At 38.7% G+C, this 21,640-nt stretch overlaps 1 protein-coding gene across 3 annotated transcripts; it reads left to right on the top strand.

The window, feature by feature from the left end:
* Window positions 1–665: 665 nt before the first annotated feature.
* LOC120085814 (imidazole glycerol phosphate synthase hisHF, chloroplastic) lies at window positions 666–21,173 on the top strand. Of its 3 annotated transcripts, none has more exons than XR_005484036.1 (19): window positions 666–1,018; window positions 1,105–1,187; window positions 1,533–1,627; window positions 1,778–1,881; window positions 2,306–2,475; window positions 2,587–2,701; window positions 3,040–3,095; window positions 3,199–3,237; window positions 3,447–3,545; window positions 4,762–4,824; window positions 4,936–4,998; window positions 5,105–5,187; window positions 5,325–5,433; window positions 5,519–5,572; window positions 10,567–10,654; window positions 11,101–11,138; window positions 13,110–13,215; window positions 13,306–19,587; window positions 19,837–19,973. XR_005484036.1 is itself a non-coding variant. In XM_039042014.1 (19 exons), exons 1-19 carry the CDS (start codon window positions 826–828, stop codon window positions 20,871–20,873), a joined length of 1,782 nt encoding a protein of 593 aa, XP_038897942.1. In that variant the 5' UTR covers window positions 667–825; the 3' UTR covers window positions 20,874–21,173. The 3 variants fall into 3 exon arrangements, 2 of the variants coding, with proteins under 2 accessions (XP_038897942.1, XP_038897941.1); XM_039042014.1 differs by lacking the exon at window positions 13,306–19,587 and adding an exon at window positions 20,814–21,173 and having other exon boundaries at window positions 667–1,018; window positions 3,202–3,237; window positions 19,837–20,003; XM_039042013.1 differs by lacking the exon at window positions 13,306–19,587 and adding an exon at window positions 20,814–21,173 and having other exon boundaries at window positions 667–1,018; window positions 19,837–20,003.
* Window positions 21,174–21,640: the final 467 nt, after the last annotated feature.

The following is a 21,640-nucleotide window of genomic DNA, read 5'->3' as shown; positions in this document are numbered from 1 at the left end:
AAGTTGATCACCTTTAAACAATTAAATTTCCTCAAGAGATTCAAACGAAGGATTTGGACAATACTTTTCGGACCAAAATAAATTGTCAGGATTTTAACCTCACGAGAACAAGGAATGAGATTTGTGCCAACAAGGCAAACTGACCCAGGTGATTCCCACCCACCCACCCAAAGGCCTCCTATCTTAGATAGAGGATTCCAAGCATCATCAATGATTTATCTTTATTATTCTAATAAGAAAAATATTGGTGATGAAATAATATAAAGAATTTTTTTGTTTCATTTTAAAATTTAAGGTAGCTTGTGCCAAATTCGTTATTACTATTAGTTTTAAACTAAGCGGTACAATTTGTTTAAATAACAAATTGTTAAGGTCAAATTTATTAATAATAATAATATAATAATAAAATCGACGAACCTTCACTGTTTATAATTATTCCTCTAATAACTAGAAGATTAACTATTACTTAAATAAAATAATGTAAATCAATTTTTCTTTAGTAGCTTTTTTTTCTTGGGTCAAAAAACTTTTTCTTTTGTTTTATTTTAAAATTGATGTAAGATTAGAAAATTTGATTCTAAATAAAATTACAAAAAAAAAAAAAAAAGAAAAAAAGGAAAACGAACTTACTTTTTAATCCTTATTTAGAATTTAATTTTTATTAAATTTCTTTGTTAATGTTAATCACCCACAGAAGTTTCGCCATTTCAGTCGAACGCCGCTACCGGAGCTTTCTTCTTGGAGCAATTGCCAATTCAAAGCTCCAATCTCCGTCCACACTTCACCGCTAGTGTTCCGGCCGGCAGTGTAGTTTCAGAGATTGTAATGGAAGCGCCGTCGTTCTCCATCGCTGTTTTTTCTTCTTCCTCTTCTTCTAAGACTGTATTTCGATCACTTTCATCGTCGTCTCATACCAGCTCTCTCATTTGTCGTCGCAACAATCATTACAAAAGTCGTCATATCAAAGTCAAGTCCTCCGGTAAGTTGGCAGTTCGTGCCTCATTTGGTGGTGACTCAGGTACTCTCTCGCTCTCTCTCTGCTCATGAAGTTGTTGCTCATTTCACACGCTCTCCTTCGTAATTTTACTGTGCTTTTTATTCTAGTTGTGACTTTGCTGGATTACGGGGCTGGTAATGTTCGTAGTGTGAGAAATGCAATTCGTTACCTTGGCTTTGACATCAAAGATGTGAGATTCTCTTTTCATATCCTGTTTTCTGCTTTTTGGCTTTGTATGGATTTCGCGCTGTAATAGGATGCTGAGAGAGTTATGAACTTGCAGTAGTTTATGCTTCTAAACGAAGAATATTGTTTTTGTTATCTTATAGTAGTAACTCGAAGGATTGATGAATAGCATTTGATCAAGATTTATGATTTTTTGACAATCTTACACTGATTCCATAATATTGTATTTCAGTGTCGTAATCGCTAGTTTAGTCATTGAGTAGTTAATATGCCTCATACCATTTCTTATGAGGATATATATATATTGTACCATCTGGCAACGACTTGACATATGAAAACTGATTTTTAGGTGCAAACTCCAGAAGACATTCTAAATGCAAAATGCCTAATATTTCCTGGAGTTGGGGCATTTGCTCCTGCCATGGATGTGCTAAACAGTAAAGGGTAACTAATTTTTTTCCTCTTTTATTTTTAATACACACGTGTGCATAAGCTTTTTAGCATCGAAACGAAGTAATCAGAATGGGTTGAATGGTGCAAATCAATAGTTTTAAGCAGTATTTAACATCTGGAGCGTGTGCGATGTGTTTGCAGCATGGCTGAAGCACTTTGCACTTACATAGAGAATGATCGCCCGTTTTTAGGCATTTGTCTTGGGCTTCAACTACTCTTTGAGTCAAGCGATGAGAATGGACCAGGTTTGAAACTGATGTTTTCATGTGTTTATTATATTTGTTCTCTCTTTTTCTGAAATGAAGGCAGTAAAAATTTCATCGAAGAGGATAAGAGGTTACAAAAGAAGAGATAGAGGGAGTTTAGCAAAAACTACTTCAATTGGCATGAATAAGAAAGGAGGAATGATCTTTGAATTCTTTTGAGAGGTTGCACCGATATGAAGTAACATAAATGATTAAGTCAAGATACTTCAAATCCCTTGACACTTGTCCTTCTATTCCACTCCCTTCAAAATTCCCATAATACGACAATGAGGGCATTTTACCAAAGAAACATTTGGACACCACTTACTGGAAGGGTCTTTTCTTAATATTGAATTAAATGATTATTTCAAAATCCCTGTTCTTATGGTAAAGACTACTAAATTTATCTTGTTATGTGTTTCAGTAAAAGGTCTTGGCTTAATACCTGGTGTGGTTGGACGTTTTGACTCTTCCAATGGTTTTAGGGTACCCCATATTGGGTGGAATGCTTTGGAAATCTCAGAGGACTCTGAGATATTGGATGAAATTTCTAACCGTCATGTCTACTTTGTTCACTCTTACCGTGCTATGCCAGTAAGATACTGTCTCGTTGGAAATAATTTTTTTCTACATGATCTTTGATTTTCCTTTTCTCTCAACATTTTGTATATGGGGTAGTAATCTAATTCTTTTCTCATATTGCAGTCAGACAAGAACAAGGACTGGATTTCTTCTACTTGCAGCTATGGTGACAGGTTTATAGCTTCAGTTAGAAGGGGAAATGTTCATGCAGTTCAATTCCACCCAGAAAAAAGTGGAGGTAAGATATGTTTGCTTGTACTCGTTTTTTAGAATTTAGATGGACAGTTTCTTCCTACCTTCAAATTTTTCATATGATTTTGGAGAATATGCGGATTTCCTCTAAAATTCAGCAATGTATGACATAAAAATGTATCTTCTACCCACACTGCCACGCTTTACTGCTTAAGCATAGTGGTGTAAACTATGTCGTTGTTACATTATTTCATGTGTTTGACAGCAGTTGATTTATTCCAATCTCCCTGTGCTCTTTGACTCTGTCATTACTTTTTGTATAATAAATTTTCAAAATCGTTGCCCATATTTTGATGGTTAATGGCATATGTGTATAATTATCAGATGTAGGTCTGTCTGTCCTAAGAAGATTCTTGTTTCCAAAGTCGACTGTGACCAAGGTATGTTAACTTTCATCCTTGGATGTGAACATTGCATCATATATCAACTTACGTCATGTTTCTTTTAGGTCAACTAACAATTTAAAATGTTCATTTACGACAGAAGCCTACTGAGGGAAAGGCATCAAGGCTTGCAAAAAGGGTAATGATCACTCAAAAGTAACAATATAATACCATAATTTTAGTATATATTTTTTTCATTTTTATATACTTATCCCACGGCAGCTAAGTGTAATAGTCCTAGCAGAAAGCTCTTGATTTTCTTATACAACTTTTGGTTTTATGTCAATCCTGTTGTCCTCCATAAATGTGATAGAGGAGATTGTCACCAAATCCTTTTAATTCTCTTAGGTAATTGCTTGTCTTGATGTGCGGACAAATGACCAAGGGGACCTTGTCGTTACCAAAGGGGACCAATACGATGTAAGGGAGCAGACAGAAGAGAATGAGGTATACTAGTTTCTCTAGCCACATTAAACATTTTCATTCAGTTAGTAATTAGAGCCAAGGTATATGTTTCAGTTGGTTTGAGTAGTCACAATTGTAAAAGAAAAAAAAGAAGTTATTTCTGTACGCTATTTTTTTAAACCAATTGTCCCATCTTGGAGTGCGTTTAATGTTTTCAGTTATAGGAAGTTTTAAGTTTACTCTTTTCAGCATATTTTGGTATAGTTGTAGTCTTTAAAGATTGAAAGAGGATCTTTTGAGGTGTGAAACATTTACACTTCGGCATGTCCTTATGGGCCTCGATTACATCTGAGAGTAATTACAGGTGGAATTTAATTGCAGTAGGTTTTTTTAATAGGTTATGGCTTTCATCGAGCAAGTTATCTTCTTGGCTTCCTATTGGTGTAAAGTTGTAAACATAGAAATTTACTTTCAGCAGTTACTCTTTAACCTCTCTTAGATTCAATTGGAGAAGTTTTTTGTAACTTCATTTGGATGGGATTACATCATTTTTTTTTTTGTGTAATTTCATTCCATCAATGAAATTAGAAAGGTCATGGCTTTCTTTAAGGAGATCGTTTATCTTTTGAGAATGCTTTTCTGCCTTGTTTTGCCATGTCTTGCTCTTTCATTCTAACAAAACCTCGTGATTTCTATTTTTTTTTTCTTTTTAAAAAGGTTCAAAGAAAATCCTAATACCAGCTAAATATCTGCCATCTTACAAGTTATAATTTGTGACAGCTTTTTCTATGTACTGGTTTTACCATTTATGTGATAATTTGCTTGTAAATATAGTTGTTTTTTCTAATAACAAATTTGTATAGAACCTTAATTCATAACCAGGGGCAGATTTAATATAGGCTCAAACTCCTTATATTATATATATTTATATATGTAATTGACATAGTACCAATATCAGTAGCTAGTCCAATGGTAAATCTGGCTTTAAGGCCCCTCTAAACCCAAGTTTATGCCCCACTCTTTACATTTATTTTTCTAGATTTTTCCTTCCTTAACGGCCCTTCGATTAAACAAAATCTTTGAATCCACCACTGTTCATAACCAATTTTTTTATTTTTGAAAAAAATTAAAGTAGCAGTTTATTTTAGGTTCCGTGGTTGAAATGCCAACTTTTAATGACTCTGGGAGGCTGATTGGTGTAATGATCCATATTCTTTCAATTTGCAAGGAGGGAATGACAATATTATTTAATGTTTAGGTGAGGAACCTTGGCAAGCCGGTAGAGCTTGCTGGACAGTACTACAAGGATGGTGCTGATGAGGTACGTCTCACCTTTTATTCTATAAACTTTCATCCTTCTGGTGGTAACTATTTCTAAAGTGATGTTATTCAGCTATTCATCTGCTTGATGCCTTTATGATGTCAAATGCAGGTCAGTTTTTTGAATATAACTGGTTTCCGTGACTTCCCTCTCGGAGACTTGCCAATGTTGCAGGTTGTTAAATTTTAGTTGCAGTTATTTTCCACTGTAATGTTGCCGTATATATAACTTTCATTTCAGTTCTTTGTCTAATCTTAATCCTCCTCGATACCCTTCATAGGTGCTGAGATACACTTCAGAAAACGTTTTTGTACCACTGACTGTTGGGGGCGGGATTAGAGATTTTAAGGATGCTAATGGCAGGTGTGCTCTGTGTATTACTTTGGTACTTAATTGTTTTCAAATACTTTGTTCAACTTTACAGGTTGTATCAAGTATGTTATGCAGCTATGCTGCTTTGATCTTCTTCACAAACAATTTGTTATGCAAATCCTTGTCAGACACTATTCTAGCTTGGAAGTTGCTTCAGAATATTTTAGATCTGGAGCTGATAAAATATCTATCGGAAGTGATGCAGTTTATGCTGCCGAAGAATATTTAAGAACTGGCGTAAGTTTTATATCAATCATCTGTTTTATTTAGCTTGTGTCCATGGTTGTTTCACTTATATGGTTCTTGAACTGTCAACTATCAGGTAAAGACAGGAAAGAGCAGCTTGGAGCAGATTTCTAAGGTTTATGGAAACCAGGTGACTAATATCAATTACACAAGCTATAGTTCTTGATGAAAAAGTAGGAAGAAGAAGAACACAACGTTTACATGAAAAACCCTAGAATAGGGAGAAAAAACCACAATACTAGAATACTTTTTATTATTTTTTGATGATCTGAATACAAGAAAGACTGTTCAAATAAATTGACAAGTAGGAAACTCTAGGGTAAGGCTAAATTACAAAAAAGCCTTTAGGGCTAAAATACTTATTTTCAACACTCCCCCTCAAGTTGGGACATAGATATCAACAAGACCCAACTTGCTAACACAATAATCAAAGCTATGTCTGAATAATCCTTTTGTGAAGACATCCGCGACTTGCTGATTGGAAAGAATGTAGAGAATGCATATGTTGCCACTATCCAGCCTTTCCTTGATGAAGTGTCTATCAATCTCCACGTGTTTTGTTTTGTCATGCTGAACAGGGTTATTTGTGATGCTTATTGCTGCCTTATTATCACAGAAGAGCTTCATCGGGAGATCACTGTCTTGATGGAGATCTGATAAAACTTTCTTTAATCCGATTTCTTTACATATCCCTAAACTCATAGCCCTGTACTCAGCTTCAGCGTTGCTTCTGGCTACCACCCCTTGTTTCTTACTTCCCCAAGTAACCAGATTACCCTAGACAAACAGAAAGCTGTCCAGTTAGAATCGGTGTAAGCTTCAATGCATCGTTTGTCAGACTTTCTGAACAGCAAGCTCTTATCAGGAGTTGTTTTCAAAAATCTCAAGATGCGCTCCACAGCCGTCTTATGTTCTTTGTGAGGAGCTTGCATGAATTGGCTAACTACATTGACTGCGTAGGATATGTCAGATCTAGTATGAGATAAGTAAATTAATTTCCCAACAAGACATTGATATCTTTCTTTATTAACTGGAACTCTGTTATCCACATTACTAAGTTTCGCATTGAATTCCACAAGAGTGTCAATAGGCTTACATCTAGTCATACCTGTCTCTTTAAATAAGTCAAGTGTGTATTTTCGTTGAGAAACTGAAATATCTTCTTTTGACCGAGCAACCTCCATTCCAAGAAAATATCTCAATTTCCCAAAGTCTTTATTCTCGAACTCCTCAGCCATTCTCTCTTTGAGTCTGATAATTTATGTGACATCATCACCAGACAGGACAATGTCATCCACATAAACAATGAGAATCGCGATCTTCCCTGATACAGACCTCTTTGTGAATAGATTGTGATATGAGTGCCCTTGATTGTACCCTTGGGACTTCACGAAGGTGGTGAATCTGTCAAATCAAGCCCTTGGAGATTGTTTCAACCCATACAGTGACTTCCTCAGTCTACAAACTCAGTGATTAAATTGACTTTCAAAACTCGGGGGAGGACGCATGTAGACTTCTTCTTTTAACTCACCATTAAGAAATGCATTTTTTACATCAAGCTGATGAAGGGGCTAGTCTTTATTCACAGCCACTGACAAAAGAACCCAGACGGTATTTAGTTTTGCTACTGGAGAGAAGATCTTTGAGTAGTCTATTCCAAAGGTTTGGGTAAAGCCTTTGGCAACCAGTTTAGTCTTGTATCTGTCAATTGTTCCATCAAACTTGTATTTTACGGTGAACACCCACTTGCATCCAACTGTCTTGTGTCCTTCAGGGAGTGAGCTAGATCCCAAGTGTTGTTCTTTTCAAGGGCTCTCATTTCCTCCATAACTGCAGCTTTTCACTCAGGAATCTCCATTGCCATCTGTATACTGTTTGGTATCGTTACTGTATCCAGGCTTGTAGTAAGGGCTTTGAATTCAGAAGACAAATTACTGTAAGACATGGAACTATGCATAGGATACTTCATGCAGAATCTAGTACCTTTCCTTAAGGCAATGAGAAGATCGAGAGAGGCATCATGACTTTTTATCTCCTCTGACCCTTCACCACATTCAGTATTTTGCTCAAGAGTTTTATCTTCTGAGGTATCTTTCACACATTCATCCTTCCTTGTAACAGTATCACTTTTTGGAGTCGTTTCCTCAACACCATTATTTTCAACACATTCATATGCATCGCACATGGTGTCCTTGGTACAACTGTCGATAATTTCTTCACTTTTACCCACATTACACATATCATTCTCATAACAAGTACCAATATCATTAGAAGTAGGGATACAAGTACTTGGAGCTGATGCTAGGTCAGATTCATGGACCGGAGTCGGAGCAGCAACAAGTGGCACTATTTCCTTCATGAGATTCTTCCTATAGTATGTTATCTATACGACTTGTTTGGTAGGAAGAACCGTGTCGTTAATACTCAAGATAGGCTCAGGTTCAAGCGGTAAATCTAATGAGAATCAACCAGCCGTCGGAGCCATCTCCAATTAGCTCCATGTCGCGCTTGATAGATCGCACGCCCTCCACACTACAGTTGATCGATCTGGTGCCCACTTGTTCAATAGTTTCTTAGCTGCGTCAAGCGGCAGCTGTGCACCTCATGGTTTGATTCCGGTGGCCTCGAGCGGCGACACCAGCACCGATCAGCAGGGTGTTTTCAAGCGTGGAGAGTCTTCCTTCCCGTACCTTGGACAGCAGCCTGTTCCAAGAAGTTAGGGCACTATAGGTTCCATGGGTTTATCTCCAATAGAGGTCTAACGACAGTTCACCCATCTTCAACAACAGATTGCAGCTCTCGGAGCGGTTCTTGGCACAACCACAAATACTCAATCTGTACCAGGCCACTCAGATGACTCTGCCAACCTACCGATGTAGTCTGAGAATCCGGTAAATTCTTTCCCTGCTTTACCTACAACAAACCTTTTGTCTGGATCAATGGAAAATTCTGCAGGGTTTATCACTGGAAAGAAGCTGAACGGCCAAAATTACTTCTCGTGGTCCCAATCAATCAAGATGGCTCTCGAGGGACGTCATAAATTTGGGTATCTAACGGGTGAAATACTAAAATCTAGGCCTAGTGATCCTCAAGAACACATCTGGAAGGGAGAGGACTCATTGCTTCAGTCTATGTTAGTGAATAACATGGAACCACAGATTGGAACACATACAAGTGAGAAGCATTCTCTCTTTAAGTACAACTTCTGTACCGCATCCCAGATATCCCGAGCGGTTGCAGCATAAAGTAACGGTTTTCCAATCTGTGGTTCCATGCTATTTACTAACATAGATCGAAGCAATGAGTCCTCTCCCTTCCAGATGCGTTCTTGAGGATCACCAGGTCTAGGTTTTGGGATTTCACCTGTTAGATATCCAAATTTATGATGTCCCTCAAGAGCCATCTTGATCGATTGGGACCACGAGAAGTAATTTTGGCTGTTCAGCTTCTCTCCAATGATAAACCCTACAGAATTTCCCATTGATCCAAACAAAAGGTTCGTCATAGGCAAAGCAGGGAGAGAATTTGCCAAATTCTTAGAATAGGCAAGACTCTCCACGCTTAAAAACACCCTGTTGATTGGTGCTGGTGCTGTCGCTTGAGGCCACTAGAATCAAACCGTGAGGTGCGCGGCTAAGAAACTGTTGAATAGGTGGGTGCCCGATCGATCAGCTGCGGCGTGGAGCTGATCAGAGACGGCTCCGATTAGGATCTGATCGTGACCGGTGGCGGCATGTTGAGTGAAGACATCCTGTTAGCTGGTCGACCGCATCTGATGGCTTCCCAAACCGGTCAAGGATGGGCGACTACATCTAGTTGGCCACGCGGCTGAAGAAGTTGTACCGGCTGTAGATTTGGGTTGGTCTCGACTACAGCTGAGGAAGACGCTAGCTTAAGAAGCTGTGGGAGTGCGATCTAAAGATACCGCTCTACAGTCGGCTACATCGACAGGGATGGCGCCGCTAATTCCTGCCGAGGCAGTGCTGTTAGATGGTGAAGGATGTGACTCCAGTGGTTGATTCTCGTCAATGACGGCTAGGGTTTCATCACCATGCTCTGGCACCATGATGAAAAAGTGGGAAGAAGAACACAACGTTTACGTGGAAAACCTTAGAACACGGAGAAAAGACCACGATACTAGAATACTTTTTATTATTTTCTGATGATCTGAATACAAGAATACAAGAAAGACTATTCAAATAAATAGACAAGTAGGAAACCCTAGGGTAAGGCTAAATTACAAAAAAGCCCTTTGGGCTAAAATACTTATTTTCAACGGTTCTCATCCTTTATGTATTTAATCCTGTCATTGAATTATGAGGTCCAGATTCCAGAAGACTTGTTTATAATCCGTGTCTGCTTTTCATTGTCACCTGGTTTTTATAACAACTTTTTCTTTTTCCATTTTTAGTAATTAGATAGGGGTCATCTTTAGCAGGTTACTATTTCAAGCAATTGGCTTTATATTGAAAAGCAAAAAAACTTTTATCAGATATCAAGATGCAATAGAGTATTGTATGATTATCTCACATCCGATACTACAGATTTTTTTTTAATATCCGTGAGTGTTCAGCCTAGCTTATGTGTACCTCAACTAATCTCACGGGATTACCCGTCTAATCCTAACATTTGGGTGTCAAGAAAACCCGTAGGATATTAAACCCTATGTAAATGGCCACCATGGATTGAACCCGTGGCCCTTAGCCTTTGGCCTCTTTTTGATATTCTCACTACCACTAGGCCAATCCATGATGGTTTTGATACTATAGAGTTATTTTGAGCTTGTTAACTCCAATGCATCGATGCTATGTCTGTCCAAACTCTGTAATTTACATTTTTTTCTTTACATTTTTCTGTTCAGATGACATCCTTGTTCATGCTTCTGGTGATGGGAATATGTAATAAATTATCCGTACACTTTTCCTCTCTTTTTTTAAAAAACTCTGTCAATGTCTAATTGGCCACATCTACAATTTATAGCTGTCTGGTTGAATGGCTCACAGAAAACGATTGTATAATATGAAACAGTTTATTAATTTAGTGTACAATGATGTTTAATATTTGTTCTTAGAAATAAAAAAATAATTCCAATCTCAGTGAGTTTGTCCAAATTCTATATTGCAGGCTGTTGTGGTAAGTATCGATCCTCGTAGAGTGTACCTTAAAAGTCCCGATGATGTAGAGTTCAAAGTCATACGAGTAACAAACCCAGGTAAAAAGGCTTCATTTCTATTGTTTCCTCAAAATCCCTCTCATCCCTGTAGGTTATAGGCGTACATTAAGTGTGACTGTGTTAGTCCTGCCGTTGCAATGTTTTCTTGTTCTCTTGATGACTGTGTGATATGATATGCTTGGGAACAAGTGAGCTAGTGTTTATTCAACTGGATTGCTTTTGGTTATTCTCTAGAGCTTTAGTCTCTATTTTGTAATTTGGCTCTAGCCTTGTATTAAGTTTGAAGTTTTTATTTTTGTTACCTCTTATGTACTTTGAGCACTGGACTCATTCATTATTTCAATGAAAAGTCTTGTTTCCGTTTCAAAAGAAAAAATCGGCTTGTCTGGTACGGGTGTATGTTTGAGGGTTCTATCCCCCACCCAAAAGGAAGTTTCCTGCTGACACACATTGAATTTATAAATGTGGACTTTTGTTGATTTCAGGTCCTAATGGAGAAGAATATGCATGGTATCAGTGTACAGTAAGTACTCTTCCTTCTCTCACACATCTATTCTGCTCTAAAATTGTCTCAACGCAACTTTCTTTTCAACAAGCTGCCATTATATACTCCTAGTTAAAATTTGAGAACATGAGCTACCAGAACAATACTTTGTGATTTTATATATATGTACCCAAACAAATCCTTTGGAAGTGTAGAAAAGTCTCGGTTGGTTTTTTCTTCCCCAAATCTCTCCTGAATAATACTTCTGTCAAGAGTTTAAGTAGAGAAAGAAAAGGAGATCCGGTTGTCTTTTTTCTTTTAAATTGTCAAAAAATATTGGAGTGAGGACGAGAAGGTTCTCCAATAAGTGGCCTAAAGTGAACTCCAAATGATTCTAGCTCTCAACCACGAATGGATTTTTTTTTCTTTCATCTGTTCTTGGGATAAGAAACGGCAAAAGGAATATAATTCAAAACAAGGAAGAGAATACAATCTAGGGGTGGGTAGAGAGAACCTGCCTAAAAACTACTCCATAAGAAGGCCAACCAATCATTAACGATCATCAATAAATTATAGTTACAAAAGAATTTTTAATGTAGGCGATTGACCAAGAGGATGGATTTTGTACATAATTATAAAAGAAATTTTTAGAACTCAAGGAGACAGTTGTACAACTCATAGATCAGATCATGTTCATGTAAGGTCGTACATACAAAAGAAGTTAAAGCATAAAGAAACTGAAACGAGGGTGGTTGGCAGTTGTGCCTTACGGGCTCTTTTGTGGCATTCAGAGAAAGAGATGCAAGAGCATTTGAAGATTAGTTTTTATGGCTAGTTACACTAGAAATTAAAGCATAAAGACTAATCTCGAATGCTCTAGCGTTTCTATCTTTCCATAAATGCCGCAAAAGAGGCTTGAAGGCGCAGCTACCAACCATTCTCTCTTTGCCTTTCAATTCCAACCAATAAGCCCTTCCATTAGCCAGTCATCCTGCTTTCAACTATGGAATGAGTAAATGCTCTGATGTCACTCATTGATTCAAGATGGCTCTGGAGATGATTAATATTTTGGGAAGATGATTGGCTTGAAGAAAAAATGCAAACCATGGCCAGGACAACCTATTGTCAGGATAGTCTTATATGTGAGTCGTGAGATGTGGGATGGAAGCATAATAGCTGGAAGCCTTCCTTCTCAAAATCCTTTATAGACACTGATTAGCATGAGATGATGAGCTCTGCAGAACTTTCTACCAAAAATGACCATGGTAGAAGTAGAACCAAGGATTAAAATCTAGTAGAACTCAGAGGACAACGGGTCTTCATATAGAAGTGAGAATTTCTCTTATAAATCCATGGATTTTGAATCAAAAGATGGGTCTAGAAATCTTTTTCTTGAAGGTGTAGCAGTGAAGTGTGGTTCTTCCTTGGACATTATACCTCGACTGATATGTCTGGCGTATACAGAAGAATGACCTAGGATTGGCCTTCATCCAAACTGGTGCTGCTTGTTTTATAAAAGGATAGTGAATGTCAGGGACCCAGGAGCACTTGTTCTTTCTTTATGAATTCTCTATGAATTTGTGGAAGGAGATTGTTTGGAGTAGTAAAGTTGGTGCAGCTGCAGAATTCATTCATCCAGAGCCTTTTGGAATAGAAGATTTGTATCTCGAGAATCTATCACCTTCTGTTCCATCAATGAAAAGTTTCATTTCTTTTTTAAAAAATAGGATAGAAGATTGGTAGGAGAATTCTCGTAGTTGAAGAAAATTCTCTGGGAATGTGTTATTGTGTATACTCTTTCTTTATGGATTCGCTTCTTTGTGTGCTTTTTTTTTTTTTTTTTAAGGAAAACAAAATTTTCATTATTTTTACGAGAAGTTTAAGACTTGATTAAAAAAATGTTGTTTTTGAAACTCCCAACTGTTTGGGCTTGCATCTAGTTTTATTTTTATTGTTTTACATAATTTTTATTTTTAATTAATTTAACCAAATTTGCTTTCTTCTCAATAGGTTAATGGAGGTCGAGAAGGTCGACCTATTGGAGCTTATGAGCTTGCAAAAGCAGTGGAGGAGCTTGGAGCTGGAGAAATACTGCTGAACTGCATAGATTGTGATGGTAAGGATGACAGTTTCTTCCAATAAAAATTGTATAATCATCATCTCCGAGCATGGAAATATCATATTAGCCTTTTCCCTCGTTTTGTAGAATGAAAAACTTCCTACATGTTGCAAGAACTACAAGGGTTGGGTGGATAGAGATCCCTTCAAGGAATGTCCAGTGAGGAAGTTAACAGGAGGCCTGGCCTCCACTCAGTCATAGTTATAGAACCTGTTTGTATGGACTAGGAGTAAAAAGTTTGAAAATAAGGTCTGTGGTTTGAATCCTCCACCCTCTATTGTACCAAACAACTATATATCCATTCGAGAGGAACAAGAAGATTCTTTGGCAATTTTTCATCAGCGCTTTTCTTTGGAGCGTTTGGAAAGAACACTTGGATTTGCTCATAAAAACACTCCATTCCCGACTTAGATTGTAGAACTTATCTGTAAAACCTCCTATCGTATTTACTTATAAAAAGAAGGGCAAAAAGGGAAACTCACACTTGAATGCAGTTAAGGAGATAGTGGGAGGTGAATACACGGTTTCAACAAACAAAATAGAGGAGGAGGTCATTGGAGGAGGGACCACGAGAGGATGAACAAAAGGGGAGAAGGCTAGAACGAAGAGAGGAGGAAAAATTACTGAAGAAAAGGGAAGAGTCGATCTTCATGGAGGGATCTCCCAGCATCTCTCGAATCCAGAGCTGGGTTGTTTGATTCTTGTTTTTCTGAGTATTTCATTATTTTTCTTCTGTTTTTGGGTGTGAATACGTCTGGAACTTGTGGCTGTTTAAGAAGGAATAGTTCAATAAGAAGATCGGTGTTATTTCTTATTATTACCTGTTCTTTTCTTCTTAATTTCTTTCTGTTTATTGATCGTGAAGCTTGTTAGAGAGGTAGTCGAGTGCAGGTTCCTAACAATAGTGGTATTAGAGCCGCAATCCTGGGGAAAACGCGTGCCATGACACAGAAACAATTGGAAGAGAAGGTGGACAGCACGGAGAAGGAGATGGTGGGGCTAAAAGACCTGTTGATGGGCTTGTGCAAAAACCTCGAGAAGCTCACTGAGGAAGTTCGGGAGAGCAATGTAGCTCGAAAGAAAGAGGAGTCGACGTTAACCGAGGGGAGCACCCTTAAGGCGAAAGGAAAGATAGAGGAAGCAGAGTCCTCTCAAATCTCTGTTGTTGGAAGCTCGGATAGAGGTAAGTACAAGCGACTCGAAATCCCTCTGTTTACAGGAGACAATCCAGAGTCATGGGTTTACCGCGCGGAGCACTACTTTGAGATACACGATCTCTCCGACACCGAGAAAGTTAAGGTAGCAGTGATCAGCTTTGCCCTCGATGAAGTCGACTGGTTCTGCTGGAGTAATAACCGAAGGGCCATCACTACTTGGGACGAACTGAAGCGAAGGTTGTTTGAACATTATCGGAAGGTAGGAGAAGGGAGTCTGTGTGCACGTCTGCTCAAAATCCGACAGGAAGGTTCTTACCAAGAGTATGTGAAGAAGTTTGTCAATTATTTGGCACCCTTGTCGGACCTATCGGGGGAGGTTTTGAGGGATGCATTTATGAACGGACTGGAATCCAGAGTCATGGGTTTACCGCGCGGAGCACTATTTTGAGATACACGATCTCTCCGACGCCGAGAAAGTTAAGGTAGCAGTGATCAGCTTTGCCCTCGATGAAGTCGACTGGTCCCGCTGGAGTAATAACCGAAGGGCCATCACTACTTGGGACGAACTGAAGCGAAGGTTGTTTGAACATTATCGGAAGGTAGGAGAAGGGAGTCTGTGTGCACGTCTGCTCAAAATTCGACAGGAAGGTTCTTACCAAGAGTATGTGAAGAAGTTTGTCAATTATTCGGCACCCTTGCCGGACCTATCGGAGGAGGTTTTGAGGGATGCATTTATGAACGGACTGGAATCGGAGCTACAAGCTAAAGTCATTAGTCGAAATCCCAAATCCTTGGATGAATGTTTGAAGGAAGCACAGTTGGTTAATGATAGAAATATCGCCCTTAAGTTATTATTAAAGGAAATGGGCAGTAATTGGGCTGATCCAAAGAATGGGCCTGAACAATAAGGAGTTGGGCGAAAAAACCCAAGGTAGGAATCAGGACAAACCCTCCATGAAGCAAGTCGCGATTCCGGTGAAGCCGATATTACCCATTCTGGCGAAACCCAATTTTCCCATAAAAAAAGAGGCACCTCTGAAGAGGTTGAGTGACGCGGAGTTCAGAGACCGGCTGGATAAGGGACTCTGTTTTCGTTGCAATGAAAAATACGCACCCGGGCATCGATGTAAATTCAAGGAGAATAGGCAACTGATGCTATTCATAACCAACGAGGAGGAAGAAATAGGGGAAGAAGAGATAGCAGAAGGGGAAGAAGTGGCCGAAATAAAGAATATTGAGGTGAGGGAGAAGGCAGAGCTATCACTGAACTCACTACTTGGGTTTTCTGCGAAGGGAACCATGAAGCTAAGGGGAGAAATCAGAGGAAAAGAGGTGGTAGTACTCATCGACTCCGGTGCTACACACAACTTTATACATCATGATACAGTGAGGGAACTTGGATTACCGGTGGAACATCAAAAAAAATTTTGGGTGGTTATAGGAAATGGGAGCGAGATAGAAGGTAAGGGGATAGAGCTCAAACTACCGAACTTGACAGTGAAGGCTGACTTCTTGGCAATGGAATTGGGGAGAATGAATGTAGTCCTTGGGATGCCCTGATTGTGTACCATAGGATTCATGGGTATTCATTGGCCCTCTTTAACCATGGCTTTCTGGTCAGGGGAAGCTCAGGTCATGTTGAGGGGGGATCCATCCCTCACTAAAGTTGAAGTATCTTTTAAAACATTGAGTAAGCAGTGGGATGAAGAAGATCTGGGATTCTTGATGGACTTCCAGCACCTTGAGATTGAGGATTCTGAAGGGACAGAGAAGGGGGAGAAAGACCAAGTTCGATCCATGCTACCCATCATGATCCAGGAGCTGTTGGACCAAAATCAAGATATCTTTTCCTTGTCCACCTCCCTTCCTCCTAGAAGAGCAGTCGATCACAGGATAACCATCAAGGAGGGCATAAATCCAATCAACGTTCGACCATATAAGTATGGCTATGCATAGAAAGAAGAGACAGAGAAGTTAGTCCAGGAAATACTACAAGCAGGCTTCATTCGGCCCAGTCGAAGTCCCTACTCAAGTCCAGTACTGTTGGTGAAAAAGAAAGACGGTGGATGGCGATTTTGTGTAGACTACCGGAGGTTGAACCAAGCTACAATAGTAGATAAGTTCCCTATTCCTGTAATCGAAGAACTACTTGATGAGTTGCACGGGGCTGTGGTCTTTTCTAAGCTCGATTTGAAGTCTGGGTACCATCAAATCCGAATGAGGGAGGAAGACATTGAGAAGACAGCATTCAGGACCCATGAAGGACACTACGAGTTCTTGGTTATGCCTTTTGGGCTCACTAATGCACCCGCGACATTCCAATCCCTCATGAATCAGGTTTTTAGACCTTTCTTACGCCGTTTTATACTTGTGTTTTTTTATGACATCTTGGTTTATAGTCCAGATATTTCATCCCACAAGACTCACCTGGGGGTAGTATTTAGTGTGCTAAGGGATAACCAACTATTTGCCAATCAAAAGAAGTGTGTTTTCTGCCAAGAGAGAATTCAATACTTAGGGCATTGGATCTCACAGCAGGTGGTTGAAGCAGATGGGGAGAAGATCCAAGCTATGGTAAACTGGCTGTGCCCCACAAATGTGACTAAATTGATAGGATTTTTGGGGTTAACAGGGTATTACCGCGTTTTGTTAAGGGGTACAGCACCAGAGCAGCTCCTTTAACGAGATTACTCAAGAAAAATAGTTTCAATTGTGATGAAGCAGCCACCCGAGCCTTTGAGGATTTGAAACAGCAGATGATATTGTGCCCTGTTCTCGCATTGCCGGATTTCAATCAACCTTTCATCATAGAAACTGATGCCTCAGGGACCAGAGTGGGGGCTTTGCTAACTCAAGGGGACAAGCCAATCGCCTTCTTCAGTCAAAAACTTTCACCACGGGCACAAAATAAGTCAATCTATGAGAAGGAATTAATGGCAGTGGTATTAGCTGTCCAAAGGTGGAGACATTATCTGTTAGGGGGTAGATTCACGGTCATCTCAGATGAAAAAGCATTGAAATTTCTAATAGAACAGAGGGAAGTGCAACCACAATTCCAGCGCTGGTTAACCAAGCTCCTAGGATACGATTTTGAGATCCTTTACTAGCCGGGACTAATGAATAAGGCAGCTGATGCCCTCTCACATGTGCAACTCCCCACAGAACTCCTCAGCTTGTACTCTTCAGCAGTGGTAGATGTGGAGCTCATTCTTAGAGAGGTGGAAGAGGACGAGGAGCTACAGCAGATCATCTCCTTGCTGAAAGACAACACGGATGGCAAACCTAACTACCAATGGACAAAGGGCAAGCTACTCTATAAAGGGAGGTTGGTAATTCCGAGACATTCAACTCTAATACCATCCCTTCTACACACATTTCATGATTCGATACTTGGGGGTCACTCAGGGTTTTTGAGAACATACAAACGGATGAGTGGTGAGTTGTATTGGCCGGGAATGAAAAACGATATAAAGAAATATGTGGAAGGCTGTGACATGTGCCAACGGAACATGTCTGAGTCTCTAATGCCTGCAGGACTGCTGCAACCACTGCCCATTCCCGAACTAACTTTAGAAGAATGGACGATGGACTTCATTGAGGGACTTCCGAGAGCAGGGGGTTTCGACTCCATTTTGGTGGTGGTAGATAGGTTAAGCAAATATGGGCATTTCATTCCATTGAAACACCCCTTTTCAGCTAAACAGGTGGTTGAAATCTTTATTCAAGAAATCATCAAGCTTCATGGCATCCCTAAGTCGATTACCACGGATAGGGATAAGATATTCTTGAGTAACTTCTGGAGGGAGATATTCACAGCCTTGGGATCCAAGTTGAGAAGAAGCACGGCTTTCTATCCTCAAACCGATGGCCAAACCGAGCGAGTAAATCACTGCCTAGAGACATATTTGAGGTGTTTCTGCAATTAACAACCCACTAGGTGGAATAAATGGCTGGCTTGGGTGGAGTATTGGTACAACACTACCTTTCATGTGTCTATAAGAACCATACCCTTCCAAGCAATCTATGGTAGTACCCCCCACCTCTAGTGCACTATGGAGAAACAAAGTCAACCAATGCCAGTTTGGATAGGCTCTTACAGGACCGAGACCTGGCCTTGAACGCGCTCAAAGAGAATTTAGTAATAATGCAAAACATAATGAAGAAGCAAGCCGACCAACATAGGCGGGAATTGAAATTTGAGATAGGGGAAGAAGTTTTCCTCAAACTACGGCCTTATCGACAGCGTTCATTGGCAAAAAGAAAAAGTGAGAAGCTGTCCCCTAGATTTTTTGGTCCTTATCAAGTGTCCGAGAAGATAGGAGAAGTATCATACCGTTTGAATCTACCACTTGAAGCAGCTATACAAGATGTGTTTTATGTCTCTCAACTCGAGAAAAAATTGGGCAAATCTCAACAGGTGCAACACTTACCACCGATGCTCACCGAAGATTTTAAGCTACAAGTTGCCCCTGAAGTTGTGTCAAGAGTAAGGTGGAATGGAGAGTTGAATACACAAGAATGGTTAGTAAAATGGAAGGGTCTTCCAGATAATGAGGCTACGTGGGAATCAGCACCAAACATAAGACAGCAATTTCCATCATTCCACCTTGAGAGGATATGGTGTACTTTGAGAGGAACGGTAATGTAAAACCTCCTATCATATTTACTTATAAAAGGAGGGGCAAAAAGGGAAACTCACACTTGAATGCGGTTAAGGAGATAGTGGGAGGTGAATACACGGTTTCAACAAACAAAATAGAGGAGGAGGTCGTTAGAGGAGGGACCACGAGAGGATGAACAAAAGGGGAGAAGGTTGGAATGAAGAGAGGAGGAAAAATTACTGAAGAAAAGGGAAGAGTCGATCTTCATGGAGGGATCTCCCAGCATCTCTCGAATCCAGAACTGGATTGTTTGAGTATTTTGTTTTTCTGAGTATTTCATTTATTTTTCTTCTGTTTTTGGGTGTGAATACGTCTGGAACTTGTGGCTGTTTAAGAAGGAATAGTTCAATAAGAAGATCGGTGTTATTTCTAATTATTACTTGTTCTTTTCTTCTTAATTTCTTTCTGTTTATTGATCGTGAAGCTTGTTAGAGAGGTAGTCGAGTGCAGGCAATTTTTCATCAGAGCTTTTCTTTGGAGCGTTTGGAAAGAACACTTGGATTTGCTCATAAAAGCACTCTATTCCCGACTCAGATTGTAGAACTTATCATGTAATTAGCTCTTTTTGGTGTAATTCATCAATCATCTCTTGTAATCACAATCTTCCTTCCCTCTTATCAGTGTAAGAGGTTTTATTTTTGTAATCCTCTTTTATTTATTTATTTTTTTACGGAGACATCAAAGCTGCTGGTAGAAATCTGCCTTGGGACAGACAGATATAGATCATTTCTGAATTCTTCGAAAAAACATGCATAACGTTATTTATAATTATTACATGGTTTCTAAGTAAAGTTTTACAGGTCAAGGAAAAGGATTTGATACGGATCTTGTAAAGCTGATATCAGATTCTGTGAGCATCCCCGTTATTGCCAGCAGTGGCGCTGGATCTCCCGACCATTTCTCTGAGGTGTTTAACAAAACGAATGCATCTGCTGCCCTTGCCGCTGGCATTTTTCATCGCAAGGAGGTATTTCTATTTAGACACCATGTTTTTTACATTTTGTATGAGGGTAGAAGCTCTAATAAGGTTTAATTCAACTATAGCAGTTTCTAGGAAAATCATAGTTCACTCCCTAAACTTCCTCGTCTAATAGCATGTTCGGAATTGATTTAAAAATGATCTAAACTACTTTTGTCATTTTCAAAATCACTCTTAAATATGTTTATAATGATTTCAATTGTATGAAAACTATGTTTAGAAGTGTAAAATCTCAATATTAAATTGATTTCGAATGATTAAAATACATGTTTGGAAGTGATTTCAAACGTTAAAAAAAATAATTTTAGTAATTTCAAAATCACTCGCAGTGCAACAAATTTCACTCCACCTAACCTACCTTATCATAAAATTGTGATGAACTATTTGCAAACATTCCCCTTTTGGTGCCCCTTCAAAATAGACAAAAATATTTTTTGGGTTAATCATGGTTGGGCCTTTTTTGGAGCCTTTTAGATGAAATGAGATATAGAATCTTCTTGGACAAGCATGACACTAGCTGTTTTAGTGATTCGTATTTTCTTTTATCAATCACTTGGGAGGAAGTTGTTTTCTCCTTTTTAATTATAGTCTTATCGCTAATAGATTGAATTGTTTTTTTTGGGGTAATTATTATTCAAATAGGAGCTTCTTTTGTATCCCAGTTCATCGTTTTTTTTTTTTAAAAAAAACATTTTATTTATATCTTATAGTTTCCTTAGCAATCTATTTATATCTTATAGTTGCTATTTATATGACAATATTTTAATAGTTTTGGCCTCTCAATATTGTGAATGGCAGGTGCCTATTCAGTCTGTAAAAGAGCATTTATTTCAGGAAGGCATAGAAGTCAGAATCTAATGAAATGACCACTTCAATCTTTTAAAAGCTCCTTCGCAGCAGAGTGCCAAAATGCCAGTTAGAACGTTTCTTTATTGGCTATTTTATTCAAAAGCTTCTGATTTTGTACCATCACTTTTAGTTGCTTTAATTTAAGTCCACCTTAAGTTTCTAATCTTTTGAATAATTAAATGGAACGAAACTACCTTTTTTTTTTATTGGGAGAACAAAGACAACGGAGTTGCATTGACCTCATATTGTTCCTGTGAACATCTGATAATTTTTAGTTCGATGATGTCAAAACTGACAATTTTCTCACAATTTTATTGTTTTTTATAATAAAAAAATATTTTTGTTCAATGGTAACAATGATGGACATGGAGGTAAATCTTGTGATTCGACATAAAATTTAGGGGAAAATATCTTTTTGGTCCCCAAGTTTTAGGTTGGTTTCTATTTGGTTCTTAATTTTTAAGTTCTGTTTTAATTTAGTTTTCAAGTTTCAAAATGTTATAAGTTTATCGTTGAGATTTGAGTTTTGTTTCAATCTAGTCCTTAGGTCACACCCCCTCCTAGATTACCCTCCTAATCTGAAAGGGAATATGACTGCCGCAGTTTCCAACCATTTTGCTGGCATTTACTGCCTAACCTACGTTCATAACTATATAGAAACCTTGATATGCACATACAATTTTTAACCATCAACATTTACATAAACAAAACCATCAGAGTATTCACATTCATAACCACAGGGTTTCACAACATTTAACATACAACTAACACATAGG

Source organism: Benincasa hispida, chromosome 9, assembly GCF_009727055.1.
Source record: "Benincasa hispida cultivar B227 chromosome 9, ASM972705v1, whole genome shotgun sequence".
Lineage (NCBI taxonomy): Eukaryota > Viridiplantae > Streptophyta > Magnoliopsida > Cucurbitales > Cucurbitaceae > Benincasa > Benincasa hispida.
Note: the sequence above shows the minus strand (reverse complement) of the source record. Positions and strands in the feature narration are given on the sequence as shown.